The 19,097-nt window shown below is 46.0% G+C and overlaps 1 protein-coding gene across 1 annotated transcript in view; it reads left to right on the top strand.

Annotated features, from left to right (window-relative positions):
• Window positions 1-19,097, top strand: part of EDC4 (enhancer of mRNA decapping 4) — a 1,195,039-nt gene that overhangs the window by 991,620 nt on the left and 184,322 nt on the right. Inside the window, 1 exon segment of the mRNA XM_030203662.1 lies at window positions 11,694-11,809. Coding sequence (XP_030059522.1) covers window positions 11,694-11,809 — 116 coding nt within the window.

Below are 19,097 nucleotides of genomic sequence, written 5' to 3'. Positions count from 1 at the left end.
CCAGAGACACCATATCTCCAACCTTTCTTTTGCATTGATAGTCCTGTCAAGTAAGACACAAACCACTCATAAACACACTTTTTTGCAAGCCAAGCCCAAACAATCTCTTCAACAACACATCAATATTCACAGAATCAAATGCTGAGGAAATATCTAATGTTACAAAACAATAAATATTCCTCTTTTTCTGAGAAGTTCTGAGAGAAGAGGACATTTCTCTGGTAAGTGAACACTACTTTGCTTTGTGCTTTGGGAACTTAAAGATTGGGGTTTAAAGGAGGAATTGTAGGTTAGTGTTAGGCAAAATTAAAAAGCAAATTTCAACAGCTAACAGAAAACAGCTAATCTCCATAGTCTTTTCCACTTAGTTTTAAAAGCTTTGTACCATAGCATTAACAGAATCTAACAGCCACTGCAGGATCTAATTTAGTATTCCCACCACCCCTAGGACAACTCCTCATTTATAGTCAGTTATTGTAATTAGGGTAACAAGCAAGGAGTGCTCTTATAGAGTTTTAAATACATTTCATCACCATCTAAGAAGGAAATACTAAATAAATCATACAATATACTATATAAAGTAAAAGACACTTTTATATTAGGCTAATATCCTTAATACTGTAGCAAGTTTTAAATTATTGAAAAACTCAAAAACACTAAGATGGAGTCAGCAGTCCAGCTACGAGAGGGGTGCTATCCAGTCTTTTGCATTGAGTGTCACATGTATGATTATCTTCCAGTTGGTGAGATGTCATATGTTTGCGCCCGATGCAAAGAGCTCCTAGCTCTTAGAGAAAGTGTCCGTTCTCTTGAGGCTAGAGTAGCAGACTTGGTGGAGCTGAGGGAGACAGAGAGGTACATAGAGGAGACCTACAGGGATGTTGTAGAGAGGTCCCACCTCCAGTCTAGTAGCCCTTGTGCTACCTTGGAGGAGGGAGGTCTCCTAGAAGGAGAGCATCACCCTGGTGAAGTAGGAAGTACTCCTGTAGCCAGGACCTGCCCACCAGGGGATGTGCTATCCTCTCGCACTGAGGATATGTCTCCAAGTGCTGCCCGGGAGGGAAAGGTTAGGACAGCTGTTGTAGTTGGTGATTCGATCATTAGGCATATAGATAGCTGGGTGGCTGGTGGACGTGAGGATCGCCTGGTGACTTGCCTGCCTGGTGCAAAGGTGGCAGACCTCACATGTCACCTAGATAGGATTTTAGATAGTGCTGGGGAGGAGTCCGCTGTCTTGGTACATGTGGGTACCAATGACATAGGAAAATGTGGGAGAGAGGTTCTGGAAGCCAAATTTAGGCTCTTAGGTAGAAAGCTCAAATCCAGATCCTCTAGGGTAGCATTTTCTAAAATGCTACCTGTTCCACGTGCAGGGCCCAAGAGACAGGCAGAGCTCCAGAGTCTCAATGCATGGATGAGACGATGGTGCAGGGAGGAGGGTTTTAGATTTGTTAGGAACTGGGCAACATGCTGGGGAAGGGGGAGCCTATTCCGAAAGGATGGGCTCCACCTTAACCAGGGTGGGACCAGGCTGCTGGCATCGGCATTTAAAAAGGAGATAGAGCAGCTTTTAAACTAGAAATGGGGGGAAGGCCGACAGTCGCTCAAAAGCGCATGGTTCGGGAAAAGGTATCTTGCAAAGATACCTCACAAACAGGGAAGATAGGGTTTCTGGATAGTGAGGTTGCACAACAGACCGTGGTAGACCAGGTGCCCTTAAATACAACTAAAGATCAGACAAAAGATGACAAATCAATAGTGTCAGGTACTAAGCATCATGCAAATAAGAACAAACAAACATACTCTGAAATGTCTATATGCAAATGCTAGGAGTCTAAGAAATAAGATGGGAGAGTTGGAATATATTGCACTAAACGAAAAATTGGATATAATAGGCATTACTGAGACCTGGTGGAAGGAGGATAACCAGTGGGACACTGTCATACCGGGGTACAAAGTATATCGTAGTGATAGGGTGGACCGGACTGGTGGAGGGGTAGCATTGTATATTAACGAGAGCCTTGACTCAGATAGATTACAAATTCAGCAGGACACAAATCACACCTTTGAATCATTGTGGGTTGAAATTCCATGTATAAAAGGGAAAAAAACGGTGATAGGAGTGTACTACCGTCCACCTCGCCAGGATGAGCAGGTAGACACAGAAATGATAAAAGAAATCAGAGACGCGAACAAAATGGGCAATGTGATAATGGGTGACTTCAATTATCCAAATATAGACTGGGTAAATGTAACATCGGAACACGCTACAGAGATACAATTCCTTGATGAAATCAAGGACAGCTTTATGGAGCAACTGGTGCAGGAGCCGACGAGAGAAGGAAAAATTCTAGACTTGGTCCTTAGTGGAGCACATGATCTGGTGAGGGACGTTATGGTACTGGGGCCGCTTGATAACAGTGACCATAATATGATCAGTTTTGATATCGACCTTGAAGTAACTGTACACAGAAAGTCAAATACGTTAGCGTTTAACTTTAAAAAAGGAGACTATGATAAAATGAGAAGAACGGTAAAAAAAAACTTAGGGGGGCAACTGAGAGAGTAAAAACTGTACAACAGGCGTGGACGCTGTTCAAAAATACCATCCTGGAGGCCCAGGCCATACATATTCCGCGAATTAGAAAAGAAAGACGGAACTCCAAAAGACAGCCGGCCTGGTTGAAAAGTGAGGTGAAGGAAGCTATTAGGGCTAAAAGAAACGCCTTCAGAAAATGGGAGAAGGAACCGTCTGAAAATAACAAGAAGCAGCATAAGGAGTGTCAAAGCAAAAGCAAGGCGCAGATAAAGAAGGCCAAGAGGGATTACGAAAAAAAGATAGCATTAGAGGCAAAAAAAATATAGTAACATTTTTTTTCGGCATATTAAAAGCAGGAAGCCGGCAAAAGAATCAGTTGGGCCGCTGGATGACCGAGGGGTAAAAGGGGCAATCAAGAAAGACAAAGACGTAGCGGAGAGACTGAATGAATTCTTTGCTTCGGTCTTCACCGAGGAAGATTTGGGTGGGATACTGGTGTCGGTAATGGTATTTCAAGCGGACGAGTCGGAGAAACTTACTGACTTCACGGTAAACCTGGAGGACGTAATGGGGCAGTTCGGCAAACTGAAGAGTAGCAAATCTCCTGGACCGGATGGTATTCATCCTAGAGTACTGATAGAACTGAAAAATGAGCTTGCGGAGCTACTGCTAGTGATATGCAACTTATCCTTAAAATCGAGCGTGGTACCGGAAGATTGGAGGGTGGCCAATGTAACGCCCATTTTTAAAAAAGGCTCCAGGGGAGATCCGGGAAATTGTAGACTGGTGAGTCTGACTTTGGTGCAGGGGAAAATGGTAGAGGCTATTATTAAAAACAAAATTACAGAGCACATCCGAGGACATGGATTACTGAGACCGAGTCAGCACGGCTTTTGTGTGGGGAAATCTTGCCTGACCAATTTACTTCAATTCTTTGAAGGAGTAAACAAACATGTGGACAAAGGGGAGCTGATTGATATTGTGTATCTGGATTTTCAAAAGGCGTTTGACAAGGTACCTCATGAAAGGCTACAGAGGAAATTGGAGGGTCATGGGATAGGAGGAAATGTCCTATTGTGGATTAAAAACTGGTTAAAGGATAGGAAACAGAGAGTGGGGTTAAATGGGCAGTATTCACAATGGAGAAGGGTAGTTAGTGGGGTTCCTCAGGGGTCTGTGCTAGGACCGCTGCTTTTTAATATATTTATAAATGATTTAGAGATGGGAGTAACTAGCGAGGTAATTAAATTTGCTGATGACACAAAGTTATTCAAAGTCGTTAACTCGCGACAGGATTGTGAAAAATTACAAGAGGACCTTACGAGACTGGGAGACTGGGCGGCTAAATGGCAGATGACGTTTAATGTGAGCAAGTGCAAGGTGATGCATGTGGGAAAAAAGAACCCGAATTATAGCTACGTCATGCAAGGTTCCACGTTAGGAGTTACGGACCAAGAAAGGGATCTGGGTGTCGTCGTCGATAACACGCTGAAACCTTCTGCTCAGTGTGCTGCTGCGGCTAGGAAAGCGAATAGAATGTTGGGTATTATTAGGAAAGGTATGGAAAACAGATGTGAGGATGTTATAATGCCGTTGTATCGCTCCATGGTGCGACCGCACCTTGAGTATTGTGTTCAATTCTGGTCGCCGCATCTCGAGGAAGATATAGTAGAATTGGAAAAGGTGCAGCGAAGGGCGACTAAAATGATAGCGGGGATGGGACGACTTCCCTATGAAGAAAGACTAAGGAGGCTAGGGCTATTCAGCTTGGAGAAGAGACGACTTAGGGGAGACATGATAGAGGTATATAAAATAATGAGTGGAGTGGAACAGGTGGATGTGAAGCGTCTGTTCACGCTTTCCAAAAATACTAGGACTAGGGGGCATGCGATTAAACTACAGTGTAGTAAATTTAAAACAAATCGGAGAAACTTTTTCTTCACCCAACGTGTAATTAAACTCTGGAATTCATTGCTGGAAAATGTGGTGAAGGCGGTTAGCTTAGCAGAGTTTAAAAAGGGGTTGGACGGTTTCCTAAAGGACAAGTCCATAAACCGCTACTAAACAGACTTGGAAAAATCCAAAATCCCAGGAATAACATGTATAGAATGTTTGTACATTTAGGAAGCTTGCCAGGTGCCCTTGGCCTGGATTGGCCGCTGTCGTGGACAAGATGCTGGGCTCGATGGACCCTTGGTCTTTTCCCAGTATGGCATTACTTATGTACTTATGTACTCTCATCCATACCACAATGCAACTTATCCACTGTTGACACCAACAACCATGCCATACTGTGCTTTCCCCAAAACCCAAACTTGAAAGGAATGCAACCCACCAATCTGAGCAACATATTCACTCAATGTGAGGCAGTTAATATTTGAGGTAAAGTCTGGAAGAAAGTGAGGTTGATTTGCCCATTCTAAATACATTTCACAGGGCTGCAGGCTCAGAGCTATAAAATATCACTACAATGATAGGCAAGACATACAGTGGGTGGGAGTGGAGAAGACATCTATGAAGCCTTGGTCCATTTTTGGGGCAGGGTGCCCAGAGGCTGCAGATAGGGAGTTGGCCGCAGTGAACTGGACTCACCCTTTCATGGGTCCCTCATGTTTACAGAAGAGGAGAGATGAGATGGGAGCTTTGGTGTTCTAGACAGTAGGAAAATGGATTACTATCCTTCTCGCAGACAGAGTGGGGAAGGTTGGGGATGCAGTTGAGAAAGGGAATGAATAAGTTTAAGCATTTGATGGAAGATAAAGTGGTGATCACTAAGAGTAACTTGGAGCAGATAGGTGGTACTTCTGTCCCATTTATCGCATACTTCCAGTTAAGGTTCTTCATCTTGTGGGAATATATTTTGAAAGACTTGTTATTAGGTCCCAGTGGCATAGCCATGGGTGGGCTGGGGTGGGCCCAGGCCCACCCACTTTAGGTTCAGGCCCACCAAGTAGCAGCACACCTATAATGTGGCTGGCAGGGATCCCAAGCCCCACCAGCCAAAAACTCCCAACAACTGTTTGCTGCTGGTGAAAATCTGCTATTTAAAAGGTATTCGGGGGAGAGGGGATGTTTGAAAGACCATATGGCATGCAGGCAAGAGAGGGAGAAACCAAATCACTTGTAGGACAAGGCGGAATTCTGCCCACCCACCTTGGGTCCAGGCCCACCCAAACTTGGGTGTCTGGCTACGCCCCTGCTAGGTCCGCCACCCCCATTGAGAGAGTTCTTTTGTTAGATAGAAGTTATTTAAAAAAAACTGCTGTCAAACACTGTGATGGAAGGAGGGGTTAAAGAGAGAGAGAAAAAATCATAAAAAGAAATGGGACACCCTGTGGCCCACTCCTTTATCAGAAAGAGAATGGGAGGAAGTGTGTAATCACATTCATAAATGCTATTGGGCCACTAAATACAAACGGATGCAATATGGGGTAATAAATAGACTTTATGTAGGTCCTTTGCAACTTTGTTTTTATGGGAAAGTGACCAACAGGCAATTATTGGAGGGGAAGCAGGGAAAAGGGTTCATTTGATCATATTTGATGGATATGTGGGGTGGTACAAAAATTCTGGAGTGCAGCATGGGGACATAACACAGTATGGGTGCCTTTTAATGCACCGGTATGGAGTCCTCAGTTGTTTGCTGGGAGACTTTGCGCCATTAGAGAAGAGTCAGAGGGATTTTGTTTTAAATATGTTATTGGCTGCATGACTGACTATTGTGGGTCAGTGGTGTTCAGAAGCAGATCTTCAAATAGAGCAATGGGGAGATACGATGAAATATGATAAGCTTGCCTGGATACTGAGAGGGAAGACTGCAAAGTTTGATACAGTGTGTAAGTGGTTGGTGGCGGTTTCTGGGTGAGGTCACTCCCTATTGCTCTGGGGATTTACAATATAATGGATCCTGGGGGGTAGGGTGGGGCAAACCTTTTTGTTTAGCAGGGAAAGATTTGATTTTGGCTGATCCCTACAATAGAAGAGTTCGGGTACTTACTGGTCTGAATAAATGGTGTTTGAGGCACTGGGGGAGTTTCTCCCTCAGAGTGGAAAATACGTTTCTAGTTTTCCTTTCTCTGCTAGCAGCTTTATTTCCTGTACTTGACCATCTCTTGGTTACATGATATGGTGGGGTGGGGGGGGTAGAGGGAGGGGGAAAGGGTATAATCTCATTGTGGTGGTTATGGAAGTTCCTTTGTTGGGGATTTGATCCTGAGGTGTTCTGTTATGTTGTTGAGTCATTTCTGGAGTGATGTTCCTCCTTCTACCATTGCTGATTTGTTTAATTGTGGTTAACTCTTTCATATGCTCAATAAAAACTGAATGTGAAAAAGACTGTGTAAAGATACAACAGGTGTTCAAGAAATTGGTTTTGATTATAAGTATTATGAACTAATTTTAAGAATATCTGAAGCTCTGTGGATGGCTACGTATCTCAGTAGACAGTGAATGATATCTTTTGGAAATGTTTTCAGATAAGTACATTTTGAGTTGAATTAATTTTACATTCACAAATGGATTTTAAGAGCTACACTATAATGTGACTTAATGACTTCACGTTTCATAATTTAATAAACCGATATGCAAAAATATTCTACGAAAGTACATGATTTATAACATCAAGGTTGCATGGTGTTAAATCTGGCTGATTCGTCATTGGTCCATTGCACTACATGTTGTAAGGTTCAGCAGCTTAATATATGACACCTTTTGGAAAATTCTCATTAAATACTATGCAAGCATTAAAAAAAGAGAGTTTATCAATCTTGATTTCCTTTTGTTAAGCATAGGGTAGGCCTAAGTCTGAAAGGGCACACAAAGGCTTATAATGTAAGATCGAGGCAGCATCAGTGGGCCATTTCAGATTAACTGCCAGTGAGATATACAAAGCTGTGATGTGAAGTTAGTCCCCAAATACACATCTCGTTATCTGGGAATGATTACAAACACAATGTGCCATTAGGTTTGGACAGTCTGTCCTTTGCAGTCTTTTCAAGGGAAAGAACCCAACTTCATTCTCTCAAGGGCCTATTTTTATAGAGAGTTGATACTGTTTGTGGTTTTCTTTTTTTAATTTTTTTGGTTACGTCACAACCCTTAGCGATTCCCACTTAGGTGGATTTTTATCCTGCTGCCCTTGGAGAAAGCAAAATTGCTTATATACCAGAACTTCTCCAGAGAGTTGGCTTCTCAAAGCTCTTTCATAAAACTGCAGGGGTCCTGTGTGACATTGATAGGGCAGATCTTCCCATATATGTCAGAAAAAGCATTCTTAGCTTTACCTCAGTTTTCCAGAAGCTTCTCTGATCTAGCTGCCATTTGGTTTTTTTTGTTTTTTTTCTTTATTTATAATTTTAATTAATAATAATCAAGGACCCCCTTGTTCAGAAATACAGGTAGAATTAGTGTTACAATACTCCAAATACTCACACAATTTGAAAAATAAATATAAAAGAAAAAAAATAAAGAGAATAATCTCTAAAGATTTAGAGTCTAATTACATCAACATAATTATATAAACCTTTCTTAGACCTCAAACTTGAATGAGGGGGGGAAAAGAATCAGAGAAGTTATACAAACATATGAAAGATTAAAGGCAAAATGCTGCTATAAATCCAAGTTATACATTATTTAATCTGTTTCGAATCTACAAACGTTTTAAGTTGTTCCGGTGAAAAGAAAGTATATTTAGTTTGACCTAATTTAACTACACACTTGCATGGGTATGCTAGAAAAAAAGGAAGCGCCTATATCTAAAGGCTTTTGTTTTAACGCAAGAAACATCTTCCTTTTTTTGTTGAGTTGATTTAGTGACGTCAGGGTATATCCACACTTTGGAGCCACAAAATAAAGTTTTGGAATTTCTGAAGTACAATCTTAGAATAGTATTATAGTCTTGTTCGAACACCATAGAAACAATCATCGTAGCTCTGTTCATTATGATATCAGAGGATTGTTCTAATATATCAGAAATATTTTGTAAATCAGGAATATCTTTTTCAAGATCTTGTACGCCTCCTCTGGGTTTAGGAATAAAATATATCTTGTTTACCGGGGGGGGGGGGGGGGTTGCCTCAGCAGGAATATTCAAAATTTCTGACAAATATCTGCGAAAAGTATCTCTTAAAGTTACCCCCGCGATAATAGGAAAATTCAAAAAACGTAAATTAAGGCGTTGATTAAAATTCTCAATTTGCTCAATTTTACGCCAAATATCCATGGAATCTTTGGTGGCCACTTCTTTATACTTACAGTGGGGGAAATAAGTATTTGATCCCTTGCTGATTTTGTAAGTTTGCCCACTGACAAAGACATGAGCAGCCCATAATTGAAGGGTAGGTTATTGGTAACAGTGAGAGATAGCACATCACAAATTAAATCCGGAAAATCACATTGTGGAAAGTACAGTGGTGGAAATAAGTATTTGATCCCTTGCTGATTTTGTAAGTTTGCCCACTGACAAAGACATGAGCAGCCCATAATTGAAGGGTAGGTTATTGGTAACAGTGAGAGATAGCACATCACAAATTAAATCCGGAAAATCACATTGTGGAAAGTATATGAATTTATTTGCATTCTGCAGAGGGAAATAAGTATTTGATCCCCCACCAACCAGTAAGAGATCTGGCCCCTACAGACCAGGTAGATGCTCCAAATCAACTCGTTACCTGCATGACAGACAGCTGTCGGCAATGGTCACCTGTATGAAAGACACCTGTCCACAGACTCAGTGAATCAGTCAGACTCTAACCTCTACAAAATGGCCAAGAGCAAGGAGCTGTCTAAGGATGTCAGGGACAAGATCATACACCTGCACAAGGCTGGAATGGGCTACAAAACCATCAGTAAGACGCTGGGCGAGAAGGAGACAACTGTTGGTGCCATAGTAAGAAAATGGAAGAAGTACAAAATGACTGTCAATCGACAAAGATCTGGGGCTCCACGCAAAATCTCACCTCGTGGGGTATCCTTGATCATGAGGAAGGTTAGAAATCAGCCTACAACTACAAGGGGGGAACTTGTCAATGATCTCAAGGCAGCTGGGACCACTGTCACCACGAAAACCATTGGTAACACATTACGACATAACGGATTGCAATCCTGCAGTGCCCGCAAGGTCCCCCTGCTCCGGAAGGCACATGTGACGGCCCGTCTGAAGTTTGCCAGTGAACACCTGGATGATGCCGAGAGTGATTGGGAGAAGGTGCTGTGGTCAGATGAGACAAAAATTGAGCTCTTTGGCATGAACTCAACTCGCCGTGTTTGGAGGAAGAGAAATGCTGCCTATGACCCAAAGAACACCGTCCCCACTGTCAAGCATGGAGGTGGAAATGTTATGTTTTGGGGGTGTTTCTCTGCTAAGGGCACAGGACTACTTCACCGCATCAATGGGAGAATGGATGGGGCCATGTACCGTACAATTCTGAGTGACAACCTCCTTCCCTCCGCCAGGGCCTTAAAAATGGGTCGTGGCTGGGTCTTCCAGCACGACAATGACCCAAAACATACAGCCAAGGCAACAAAGGAGTGGCTCAGGAAGAAGCACATTAGGGTCATGGAGTGGCCTAGCCAGTCACCAGACCTTAATCCCATTGAAAACTTATGGAGGGAGCTGAAGCTGCGAGTTGCCAAGCGACAGCCCAGAACTCTTAATGATTTAGAGATGATCTGCAAAGAGGAGTGGACCAAAATTCCTCCTGACATGTGTGCAAACCTCATCATCAACTACAGAAGACGTCTGACCGCTGTGCTTGCCAACAAGGGTTTTGCCACCAAGTATTAGGTCTTGTTTGCCAGAGGGATTAAATACTTATTTCCCTCTGCAGAATGCAAATAAATTCATATACTTTCCACAATGTGATTTTCCGGATTTAATTTGTGATGTGCTATCTCTCACTGTTACCAATAACCTACCCTTCAATTATGGGCTGCTCATGTCTTTGTCAGTGGGCAAACTTACAAAATCAGCAAGGGATCAAATACTTATTTCCACCACTGTATTCAATATGTCGACCTCTTTTTGTAAGGATTGTACTTTAGTTGTCAATTCACTTTTAACAGAGTCTACAGTATTTTTCAAGTCTTCAAACTTAGAGTTTAAATTAAGCACATCACCTGACGTCTTCTGTACAGTGGTAGTAATCTGGTCTAACATCACCTTGAGCGTTTGTAGGGTCACCTCCAAGTTCAATGCTGTGGGAATCAAACTTCCCTCAGCTCCACGGATCGCCGACCACTTGCCTGGGTCCTCACCGGACGCCCCAGCCGACACATCGTCAGAGTCGATGGGGTTTCCCACCAGGGCCGCTCTCGACGCCGAACAGGGAGGCATTTGCACAGAAGATGGTGGAGACAGGGAGACTTCCTCTCCTGGCAGGGACTCCGCTTCTCTGAACCCCCCTGCAATGGGATCCTCTCCCCGAGGTAACTTGGAAGTACCAGGGAAGTAACGCTCTAGCGACGGTTGAGCGGGAGAGGAAGTTGAGGTAGATGGAGGCACTATCCTCAACATTCCTTTACGCTTGGTATGAGACATTTCAATGAGAAAAAGAATAAATTTTCGCTCAATCACACACTGAGTGTTTCAACAAACAACCGGTACGGCAGCCATCTTGTTTCCCACCAACTACATTCTTGTTAATCATCTAGCTGCCATTTGTGACATGTTTGTTCTGTGAGTTGTTATTGTATGGCTCTTAGAGAACCCCTGTTTATAGGTAAGCCATCTTTGATTCATATTATTGAAAATTGTAGCAAATACCTAATGAACAAAAAAAGTGCTAGATGTTAGAAGGTAGGTGAAAAATTAAGGCTAGAAATTACAAGAAAAAGGACTGAAAAAGGAGATTGTAATAACCTCTTCCGTCTATTGTGTATTCAGATTGGCACACAACTCTTACTTATCTATATCTAGTTATTTGGTTTAGTAAAACATGGATTGTGTGAGATCTGTGGGTTTGTGAGTTCCTTTAGCAGGCTACAACATGGCGACCACATGATCTGTGATACTTGAAAGTTGTAGATCCTACATTTCATGGCATACTAATAACTAAGGACCCAGTAGAAAATGGCAGTTGCTGACTGTGCATTTTGAAAGTGAAATATAGGTGTTTTAATACTGTTCCTTCTCATTCTCTCTCTCTGTTTTGGTCAGGTGTTTCTAAGAGCTTGGAGCCAGTGACAAGCCAACTGAGTACTACCATAGCAGCCAAGCTCACTGCTGTGGAAGGTACCCTGAAGGAGAATGTAACCAAGTTAGTGAAATCAAAGGTAAATGCAACAAGTTAATTATTGGGAATACTGGGGTTTTGAAAAGGATCACTGACCTAGTGGAACATTTCCAAGTTTTATCGCACTTCCCACTTGAATATAGTACATGAGCAGCATAAAACGGGACACGACAGCACTTCTGTCCAGAATCATTGTCCTGAATGAGCCCTCCAGCTGGTTTAACTCTGAACACTGTGAAACCCAATCTCTGGTGGTAGTAATGTAGTTTCTGAACCCTCTGTAACTGCTACTGTGTAGATACTGCAGCTTGACACTGCCTGGGGGGAGTGGTTATCCTTGATACATGTATGTTCCACTATCGGCCCATAAGAAGCCCCAGTGATCATCTTATCTAGCAGATTTCATAGTAAAGACATGTGGCTGTCATATGTTTTGGTGTTCACAGATATGTTTGTTTATTAAATTTGACAATACTGCTCAATCTGGCCAGCAGGTCTAAGCGGTATACATTTTATAAAACCACCAAATAAGAAATATAAAGGTAAAGAACTCCAGGTTTCGAAAGAAATGGTTACAATCACACAAAAATCACACAACCCAATAGGATAGTAGATAAAATATAGTATGGAGGTTAGTCACTCACACCAATGACTGCAAAGTGCAAACCAAAGGCTGCTTGAAAAAATGAGTCTTTAACAGTCCTTTAAATACTTGAAATTCTGCAAGGAGGGTAGTTTGTTGTGAATACAGGGTCTTAAGCAATGGTGTACTGGTAAAGTTTTAACAGACTCTCTCCCCACCCTGCAATTTGGGGGGTGGCGCAGAGGTGGACTGGGGGGGGGTGGGGTCAATGCATTAAGAGCCCAAAATCTCAAATTCCATGTTCATAACCCTATATATATATATATATATATATATATATATATATATATATATATATATATATACACACTAGTAAAAAAGGCCCGTTTCTGTTAGAAATGAAACGGGCGCTAGCAAGGTTTTCATTGGAGTGTATGTTTCAGAAAGAGCGTGTGTGAGAGATGGAGCGTGTGTGTCAGAGAGAGAATGTGAGAGAGAGAGAGAGACAGAGTGTATGTGTTTGTGTGAGAGAGAGAGTGTGTGAGAGACAGTGTTTGTGTTTCTGTGTGACACTGTGTGAGAGAGAGGGACAAAGACAGTGAGTGTGTGAGTGAGAGTGTATGTGGCAGACAGAGAATGAGTGACTGCGTGTGTGGTGTGAGGAACCCCCTCACCCCCTCCCTCTCCCCTGCCCCCTTGCAGCCAGGCATGTGCAGCGACCCTCCTCTCCCCGTGTTCCCCCTGCAGCCACCCATGCCCGTCAACCCTCCTCTCCCCCTGCTGCATCCTTCCTGTCTCCCCTGCTCCCCCTGCAGCCACCCATGTGGTCTCAGGCCCCCCCCCCCCCCTCAGCATCCCTCCTGTCCCCCTGCAGGCACACATGTGCAGCGTCCCTCCTCTCTCCCCTGTCCCCGTGCAGCCAGCCATGTCCAGCGACCCTTCTGTCCCCCTGCCCCCCCTGCAGCTACCCATGTCCATCGACCCACCTGTCCCCCCTGATGACCACCAACCCTTCTGTCCCCCTACCCGCCCTGCAGTGTCCGTCCTGTATCCCCTGTACCCCTTGTGGAGCCCCATCCCTATCTCCCTGTTCCCTGCCCCTCCTGCAGCCACCCATGTGCAGTGACCCTCCCCTCCCCCTGCTTCCTTCCAGCCACCCATGTCCAGCGAGACCCCCCCTTGTCCCCCCCTTCGCGCATCACCCAACCCCCCCACAGTGGCACATCACCAAGCCCCTCCCCCCCATCAACCCCCTGGCCACCCGCAACCGCTAATACAAACTGTGTCCGGCGGCTGCTGCTTCTGCTATTCAGCAGCCCGTACATAAAGAAAACCAAAAAAAAAAAATTCTCCTAAAACGCACCTCCGTTGAGAAGTATCTCACATTGGCTGAAGTCTCAGCATGCGCTCCTCCTCTCCCCTCTGACGTCTCGGCGTTTCTCCGGGGTCTTCTGGCAGGGACACTGACGTTGAGGGGAGAGGAGGAGCGGCTGCAGAGACGTCAGCCAATGTGAGATGGTTCTCCACGGAGGTGTGTTTTAGGAGGTTGTTTGTTTGTTTGTACGTACGGGCTGCTGCTGCTGAATAGAAGCAGCAGCAGCCGCCGGACAGAGTTTGTATTAGCGGTCGCGGGTGGCGAGGCGGTCGATGTGGGGGGAGGAGGGGCTTGGTGAAGCGGCGGGGGAGGGGTTGGGTGATGCGGCGAGGAGGGAAGGGGGGTAGGGGCTTTCTGATGCCCCGTTGCACGGGTTGTTGTGGCGATGCGGCGGGGGGACACTTAGAGGTGCACCGTCGAGGCTGTTTGTGTTTGTATGTGTGTGTGTGTGTGTGTGTTTCTGTGTGTGTTTGTGTGTTTCTGTGTGTGTGTGTTTTTCTGTGTGTGTTTGCGTGTGTGTTTGTGTGTGTGTGTGTGTTTATGTGTGTGTGTTTGCGTTTGTGTTTGTGTGTGTTTATGTGTGTGTGTTTGTGTTTGCGTTTGTGTTTGTGTGTGTGGGGGGGGTTGCGGGTGGCTTTTGTGGTCATGTGGTTAGGGAGTTTGCCAGCAGTCTGTAGCGATTCCTAGGCAGGGGGAGGAGTACGGAAACACTCCCCCTGCCTGGGTCGTTGTTTGTTGGAGGGGGTTGCCAGTTGGTAGGGGTGCCTTTATGGATCCCTTTACTCTCTGTGTTCCGCCCTCGAGGGCGGGGCAGAGAGACATGGTGAGTTGGATGGCTTCACCACCATGAACTTACGAACTGTTTAGGGATTTGCAAATGGCTTCAGCAGGTTGTCTTCAGAATGTTGAGGTAGCGTTTTATGTACAGATGGGGCGTGGCTGAGGGCGGGTCTATGAGTGAGGGTGACTGGTCCTAGCCTATGAAGACGACAGGATTTTTGTGCTTCTCTGCCTTGGAGTGAGCTTCTCTGCCTTGGAGTGAGCTTCAGAACGTTCAAGGTGGGATTTATTAATATAGATATATATTTCTCTGAGGACAAGCAGGCTGCTTGTTCTCAAATGCGGGTCGGCGTCCACAGCGGCCCAGGAAACGGCAAATTTTTCTACATCAAAATTTAAAAAGTTTTGCCAGAGCCTTCTAGCACGCATGTGCGGACGACTTCCCGCTCATCGCGTGAGCGTTCCCGCTCATTTTTATTCTTCTCTGCGGTGAGGTGAAGACGTTTTTCCCTGTTCGCTTCGCTGGCCCAGGAAAGAGAGTCTTGACGATTCTTTTTATATTTTCTTCTTTTCTTATATCGTTATTCGTTCTTCTTTTAGAAAAAAAAACCCGGTATTTTTTTCTTAGTTTTTGGCATTTTCTAAGTTTTCTTTCCTGTCGACGCGGCCGGCCTTAGGCCGGGCGGTCTAGTTTTCCCCTTTTGTGCCCTTTACTTTTTTGGCATGATCGCATCGTTTAATTTCGCCAAAGCTGTTTTTCCTTCCTTGTCATCAAGGACACCCAGCGGGTTCAAACGTTGTACTCAATGCAACTGGACCATCTCGTGTATCAATACCTACGCTTGGTGTATCCAGTGCCTTGGGCCTGACCATAGCCCAGCTGCTTGCAGTCTGTGTCTTTGCATGAAGATATGGACCCAAGCGTCTTGAGAAGCCCAACAAGAGAAGCTTTTTGGGGCTCGGTCCAGCCCTTCGACATTGACATCGGTACCTAGGTCGATGGTGTCGACATCGAGTTATGCATCGACGTCAGGTGCGAAGGTAATGGCTACGGAACGACCAACTCTTGCTGGGAGCAGTGATGCATCGAGTGGGTCTCTACCTTTCTCGAGGCCTCCTGTTACACAGGCCCCCCGGGACCGACCGTCGGACCCGGCCCCGAGGAGACGTGATGATTCCACGTCTTCCTCATCGGTACCGAGAAGTCTCGATGACGGGTGTTGAATGACGGTGAAAAAGCACCGTCATCGTTCTCCTTCGACACACGGTGCCGGGAGCTCCGGGGCGTCGAGGGATTCGGTCCCCGAGAAGTGTCGGCGCCGAGAGGATCGCTCTCCCTCTATTCAGGAGTTGCCGATGTGTCGGTCTAGCAGCCTGTTACCTGCTTCTGAGCCTCAACAGATTCTGCCACCGGCTCCTTTACTGACCCCGCAGCCTTGTCCGACGGCGGCTCTCGACGAGCGCATCAGGGCCCTACTTCCAGAGCGTCTGGAAGGGTTGCTGTGCCAGTCTGCTTTGGTGTCGGGGGGGGGGGGTGCTTGCACCTTCCATACTGTCTGTTGCAGCGGCATTTGGTCCTTCGTCTGTGGTGAGGTCCCCGACCTCAGTGCCGCCTGCCACCCAGGTCGACTCCCTTTCGATGTCGGTGGAGCAAGCTTCACAGGAGTCCAGGCAGGCGTCGACTTCTTGGCACCGCTATCGAGGACCTGGGATCCTCCTCTTCCTCCCATGAATGCTCATCTTCAGTATCGGACAAGGTATCCCTCAGAGCATTCCGAAACTGAGCTGGCCTCGGCTCCCACCCAGGTCAACTCCCAGTCGACATCGCTGGAGGGAGCTTCATCACCGCCGGCATGGGAGTCGACTTCTCGACATCACAATCGAGGACATGGTTCCTCGGCGTCGAGACGGGCCCGGTTTTGGACTGCAGTTAAGGAACTCTTGTCCGATACCGATGAGGATGCCTCGTGGGAAGAAGGGCAAGATCCCAGGTATTTCTCTTCTGAGGAGTCTTGTGGTCTTCCCTCTGATCCTGCTCCTTCTCCAGAAAGACAGCTTTCTCCCCTGGAGAGTCTTCCTTTCTCTCCATTTGTCCGGGTAATGTCTGTGGCTATTCCCTTCCCTGTGGTATCTGAGGATGAGCCCAGGACTCATCCACGGTTCCTTTGCATAATGTGCTCAAGGAGACTCTTCAGAACTGGATGAAACCACTAAGTAATTCCACCATTCCCAAGAAAGCTGAGTCCCAATATCGGATTCACAGAGAACCTGAGCTGATGAAGTCACAGTTACCTCATGATTCTATGGTTGTGGATTCTGCTCTCAAGAGAGCCAGGAGTTCTAGAGACATTGCCTCGGCACACCCGGGGAGAGAATCTAGAACCCTGGACTCTTTTGGGAGAAAAGCGCATCAGGCCTCTATGCTCGTGGCCAAAATTCAGTCTTATCAGCTCTACACAAGCATTCATTTGAGGAACTTGGTGAAGCAACTGGCGGACTTGGTTGATAAGCTCCCTCTGGAACAGGTCAAGCCTTTTCAGGAGGTGGTCAGGCAGCAGAAGGCGTGTCGTAAATTCCTGTCCAGGGGTGCTTACGATTCTTTTGATGTTGCATCCAGAACTGCTGCCCAAGGTATAGTGATGCGCCGACTCTCATGGCTGCGTGCCTTTGACCTGGACAATCGAGTCCAGCAGCAGATTGCGGATGTTGCATACCGGGGGGATAATATTTGTGGTGAGAAAGTCGAACAAGTAGTTGATCAGATCACTCAGCGGAAAACCAGGGAAACCACTATGGACAATCCCTCTCGCCGGGCGCCTTCTGCTACTATCTCGTCAGGTAGACGTTTTTTCTGGGGAAGGAGGAATTCTCCTTATGCTTATAACAATCGTAGATACAATCCTCCTTCTTGACTCCTCCTCCTTCTCAGGCTCATCCCCAGCGCGCTCACTCTCATCAACAGCGTACGCCAAGGCAAGCCCCTGCAGCTCCCCAGCAAAAGCAAGGGATGGGCTTTTGACTGGCTCCAGTTGAGCATAGCCGCTGTAAAAGTGTCCATGCCGGACGGCTTGGCAGTCGGAGGGAGGTTAAAATTTTTTCACCAAAGGTGGCCTCTCATAACCTCCGACCGGTGGGTTCTTCAAATAGTCCAGTTAGGATACTCTCTCAATTTGATATCCAAACCTCCAAATTGCCCACCGAGAGCTCAGTCTTTCAGCTTCCAGCACAGGCAGGTACTTGCAGGGGAACTCTCTGCCCTTCTCAGCGCCAATGCGGTCGAGCCCATTCCACAAGGGCAAGAAGGGCTGGGATTCTATTCCAGGTATTTCCTTGTGCAAAAGAAAACAGGGGGGGATGCATCCTATCCTAGACCTAAGGGCCCTGAACAAATTCCTAGTCAGAAAAAAGTTCAGGATGGTTTCCCTGGGCACCCTTCTTCCCATGATTCAGGAAAATGATTGGCTATGCTCTCTGGACTTAAAGGATGCTTATACATACATCCTGATACTTCCAGCTCACAGGAGGTATCTTCGATTCCGTCTGGGAGTGCAGCACTTCCAGTATTGTGTGCTGCCCTTACAAAATGCCTGGCAGCAGTTGCAGTGTCACTACGCAGACTGGGAGTGCATGTGTTCCCTTATCTCGATGATTGGCTGGTGAAGAACACCTCAGAGGCAGGAGCTCTGCAGTCCATACAGATAACTATTCAACTGCTGGAGCTAATCGGGTTTGTAATAAATTATCCCGTCCCATCTTTTCCCTGTTCAGAAACTGGAATTTATAGCAGCTCTGCTGGACTCACAGAAGGCTCGTGTCTATCTTCCAGAAGCGAGAGCAGACAATCTTCTCTCTCTAGTTTCCAGGGCGTCTCAGCAGATCACAACTCAGCAGATGTTGAGACTTCTAGGCCATATGGCCTCCACATGTGACACTCATGGCCCGTCTTCACATGAGATCAGCTCAATGGACCCTAGCTTCCCAGTGTTATCAAGCTGCAGGGGATCTAGAGGATGCAATCCAGCTGTCCATTAATTTTCAAAATTCCCTTGACCTTGGGACGTCCCTTTCAAATTCCTCAGCCACAAAAAGTGCTGAAAACGGATGCATCTCTCCTGGAGTGGGGAGCTCATGTCGATGGGCTTCACACTCAAGGACTTTGGTCCCTCCAGGAAAAGGGTCTTCAGATCAATCTCCTGGAGTTGCGAGCGGTCTGGAACGCTCTAAAGGCTTTCAGAGATTGGCTGTCCAACCAACTTATCCAAATTCGGACAGACAATCAGGTTGCCATGTACTACATCAACAAGCAGGAGGGCACTGGATCTCGCCCTCTGTGTCGGGAAGCCGTCAGGATGTGGCTTTGGGCTCGCCGCTACGGCATGTTTCTCCAAGCCACTTACCTAGCAGGCGTAAACAACAGTCTGGCCGACAGGTTGAGCAGAATTATGCAACCTCACGAGTGGTTGCTCAATGCGGGCGTCGTACGCAAGATCTTCCGAGAGTGGGGCACCCCCCTCGGTGGATCTTTTTGCCACTCAGGTCAATCACAAAGTCTCTCAATTTTGTTCCAGACTTCAGGCCCACGACAGACTA

The sequence above is a fragment of the Microcaecilia unicolor genome, chromosome 5 (genome assembly GCF_901765095.1).
Source record: "Microcaecilia unicolor chromosome 5, aMicUni1.1, whole genome shotgun sequence".
In the NCBI taxonomy this organism is placed as follows: Eukaryota; Metazoa; Chordata; class Amphibia; order Gymnophiona; family Siphonopidae; genus Microcaecilia; species Microcaecilia unicolor.
Note: the sequence above shows the minus strand (reverse complement) of the source record. Positions and strands in the feature narration are given on the sequence as shown.